General features: G+C 44.0%; 1 protein-coding gene across 1 annotated transcript; it reads left to right on the top strand.

Annotated features, from left to right (window-relative positions):
* The first annotated feature begins 2,460 nt into the window (after positions 1-2,460).
* LOC102473330 (60S ribosomal protein L27-like) lies at positions 2,461-3,102 on the top strand. Its single transcript, XM_027775608.1, has 2 exons — positions 2,461-2,803; positions 2,999-3,102. The coding sequence occupies exons 1-2, from the start codon at positions 2,497-2,499 to the stop codon at positions 3,100-3,102; spliced, it is 411 nt and encodes a 136-aa protein (XP_027631409.1). The 5' UTR covers positions 2,461-2,496.
* The last annotated feature ends 629 nt before the right edge of the window (positions 3,103-3,731 follow it).

Raw genomic sequence — 3,731 nt, 5'->3', positions numbered from 1 at the left:
CTGGAGCAAAACCCAGGGCACTGAGCTAACTGCAGAGATTCAACCAATGGCAAGGTTCAAATCACAAGGTTTAACTGGATAATATTTGATATCTCAAAGAGTTTTATGTTTTTGGAGACACTAATTGTTTGAGGAATTTAACTTTTTTATTGATTTCAACTTTTTGAAAACAGCCTCATGGATCTGTGAAGGTAGTCAATGTGACCTAGAATAACTCCTATCCCAACGTTCTGTTCCTACTTATCCCCATCCTGGGCAGGGACATGATGCCAGTTGAGATTTTAGAAGAGAAAATACTGGGGGGCCCGGCTGTTTGTGTGCACTAAGATGCTGTTCACTTCCAGGAGACCATGTTAGGAGGCCCAGGTTCAGTTAAACATCCAGCTTGAAAACTGGGCATGCACATGTGATCCCAGTGACTCGAGGAGGCTGAGGCAGGACCATTGTAAGCTTGCATAGCGAGACCCAGTCTGAAAAAGAGCTGCGTTTGGTGATGTGTCCCAGCTGGAGGGCTGAGGCAGGATCATGATGGAAAGACTCTTGACTACAAACAACTAAATAAAAATATAACTGGGGTGACTGGATATCTCCTATTCAAAGGCAAAATAAAATAGACGAGTCTTAATCAGTGTACAGCTTGGTATTAGAAAATTGACCCAACAAAGACCAGAGATAATACTCGCATTTGTCTGAGGACCAAATGCTTTGCTATGCCTCCATGTGCTCCCACTGCTGCCACCATGTACAAGGAAACTTCCCCAGCCCTCAAGAAAATTAGTACTTCCATCATTTGCTTGGAAGGTCTTCACAAGAGGAAATGTAGATTGGCCTTCTCCCCTATAAGTCGCCATACCCTTCAAGTCTACTGATTGCTATCACCAGTGTGGCGTAGTAGTTAAAAGTCTGTGCCTTATTACTCAAACATACCTGGATTCATATTCCACCTCTGGCCTTTACCAGCTGTTTGACTTGGAGCAACTTACCTGACTCCTTGGAGCCTGATTTTTTTTTTTCTTTATTCATGTTTATTTATTTCTTCTGTGAGCGAGAGAGACAGAGACACAGAGATAGGCACCCCCAATAGTGTCCTTAACCTCATGATACACCTTCCATCTCAGCCTGCCCAGATCACATTGTGCTTAGGGAGATCCCAGGATATGAACTGAGGATCTTTCCCCCATGTGTCCAGCTGCTTTACTTCTATACCAGTGCCTGGCTCCCCAGCCTCAGTTTCTTTATCTGTAGAGTAGAGGTAGTAAACTTCCAGACTTACTATGAGGTCTTGTGCAGCGATACACATAAAGCATTTAGCATTGATGGCGGTCACAACGTAAGGGCTCAATAAGGGTAAAAGAAAGTGTGAGGGGAAGAAAAATGTGAGCGGTGAGGAAGAAGCTTGCTTTGTCTACCAAACAACTGTCAAAGGAGAGTTAGATATCCATTCTCCCTCTCTCTCTCTCTCTCTCTCTTTTTTTCTCTCTAGTGTACATGTACTGTTTAGAGAGAGAGAGAGGGTGAGAAACCACCACCCAGGAGGATGGCCACACCACAATCCCTTCTCCCTTTGGCACACAGGCACACAGGCCTGGCATGATTCTCAAGCCACTGGGTCCAAGACTTAAACCACAAAGCTGGCCTTGTAAGACCAAATGCCTTCACGTCTATACCACCTGCTGGCCCTCCATTCTTCTTCACTTCTCTGATATAAGTAGAGATAAATGGTTTGTTTTATTTTTGTTCATTTATTTTAGAGTGTATGCATGTTCATTAGAAAGAGGAAGAAGGCAAATACATGCACCCTCCACTGGATCTGGTCATGTCATGACTGCCTGCCTTTAGTCCTCCAGCCTATTGGATCCTGGCACTTCAGCATGTGCCTGGAGTGTTCTAGTATGACTGGGTCAGGAATTTGAACTGTGGTTGCCATGTGGGATCTGGCTTCTTTTTGAGCAGCATATTACTGCTGTGCCATGGAGCCCACCTTTTAAACTTTTTTTTTCCCTCAAGACTTCATAGTATAGGTTGAGATAATGTTATAATGGTTAAATCAGGCTTTCCTTATTTAATATTCAAGGGGTAAAGAGAAAAAATTAAGCCAGGCTATTATGGTTCTCAATTAAAGAACTCACAAGTTATAGGTTATCCCTGTTGGTCCTCTAAAAGGAATCATCTTTCCTTCCTAGCTCTTGGATTGCCTTATCCGCCTCCCCAGTCCTCTGAAGACTCAGAACTGATGAACAATCAAGTCTTGACACCTTGCCATTATATCCCCAGCTTGCTTCAACTCACTTCATTTCAACAAATCTTTTCCCTTTCTCAGCATGCCACAACCTCTACAGAGAGCTGGCTGATAAGAGGGGCAAAGAGAAACCTGACCCCCACCCTTCACCCTAGAGAAAGACCTCTTATTTGACACAGTACAGAGGGAGAAATATTTCTGGGCCTTAGGAAGTGGTCTCTGTTCAGTGCATAATACTCCTTACTACAGTTCTGTCCATGGGCAAGTTCATGAAACCCGGGAAAGTGCTGCTGGTGCTGGCCAGGTGCTACTTCAGCCGCAAAGCCGCCATGGTGAAGAGCATCGATGATGGCACCTCAAACTGCCCCTGTAGCCACGCTCTATTGGCTAGAATTGACCGCTATCCCCACAAAGTGACAGCTGCTTTGGGCAAGAAGAAAATCACCAAGAGGTCAAAGATCAAGTCTTTTACAAAGGTTTATAACTATAGTTACCTGATGCCCACAGTGTACTTTGTGGATATTCCCTTGGACAAAACTGTGGTCAACAAGGATGTCTTCAGAGACCCTGCTCTTTTTTTTTTTTTTTAATTATTTCATCTAATTTTATGTATGTATGTATGTATGTATTTATTTCAGTTTGATCAGAGAGAAGGGGGACATGAGAAACCAAACCACCAGGCTCAGGACTTGAACCAAGGTCAGCCATGTGGGAGTCCAGTGCCTTTAACCAGCACACCACCTGCCAGCCCAATCAGAAACCCTGCTCTTAAACACAAGACCTGGCAGAGGACAAAGGTCAAGTTTGAAGAGAGGTACAAGATAGGCAAGAACAGGTTGTTCTTCCAGAAGCTGTGGTTTTAGATGTTTTATGTTTCATTCATTAAAATGGCAAAAAATAAAGTAAAATAAAATCGAGTCCACTTGTAATTGTGCCTTGCTGGTGCAGGTCCTGTGAGAAGTCCATTCTCTTTCACCAGGCACCTAAGACCATAGTTGACCTTAATTTTCTTTTCAAATAGTTTTGCTAGTGCTTTTAATGGTCTACTCAGACTGTGAAACCCTGTTCATTTGTGGCTTGTAGCTTTTTCCTCAAAGCATTTACCTTCTGAAGGTACCCAACCTGTGAATATGTTATAGTGGTCTAGGATTTGCAGCTGGCTGACCTTATATCTTTTCTAGTTTACCAGTTATTTCCAAGGCTTTTCTCCTCACAGAATGTGATTAAGTAAAATTATCTCGTTCATGCATCAAGATTTGGCATAGTGTTGGGACCAGCAGTTAGCGTAATGGCTATGTCGCTGGACTCTCACGTAGTTGACCGCAGTTCGTGTCCCTGACCCGGTGGCTTAAAACTCATGCCTGGCACGTGTGCCCAAGATCCCGAGAGTAGAATGGAGGAGAAGGGATTGTGGTGTGGCCATCCCCCCAGGAGGTGATTTCTCGCTTTCTGTCTCTCTGTCTCTCTCTGTCTGGCGAGCACATGCGCCCTA

This window comes from Tupaia chinensis, unplaced genomic scaffold (assembly GCF_000334495.1).
Source record: "Tupaia chinensis unplaced genomic scaffold, TupChi_1.0 Scaffold000575_1, whole genome shotgun sequence".
Taxonomy (NCBI): domain Eukaryota; kingdom Metazoa; phylum Chordata; class Mammalia; order Scandentia; family Tupaiidae; genus Tupaia; species Tupaia belangeri.
The sequence above is the reverse complement of the archived record's forward strand: the minus strand, read 5'-3'. Positions and strand labels throughout refer to the sequence as shown.

What these genes read in the sequence shown, in the direction of transcription:
- LOC102473330 (XM_027775608.1), top strand. Translation starts at nt 2,497, where the DNA reads ATGGGCAAGTTCATGAAACCCGGGAAAGTGCTGCTGGTGCTGGCCAGG. An exon ending in CAACAAGGATGTCTTCAGAG is followed by an intron (nt 2,804 to 2,998) that starts ACCCTGCTCTTT and finishes GCCCAATCAGAA; the next exon opens with ACCCTGCTCTTAAACACAAG.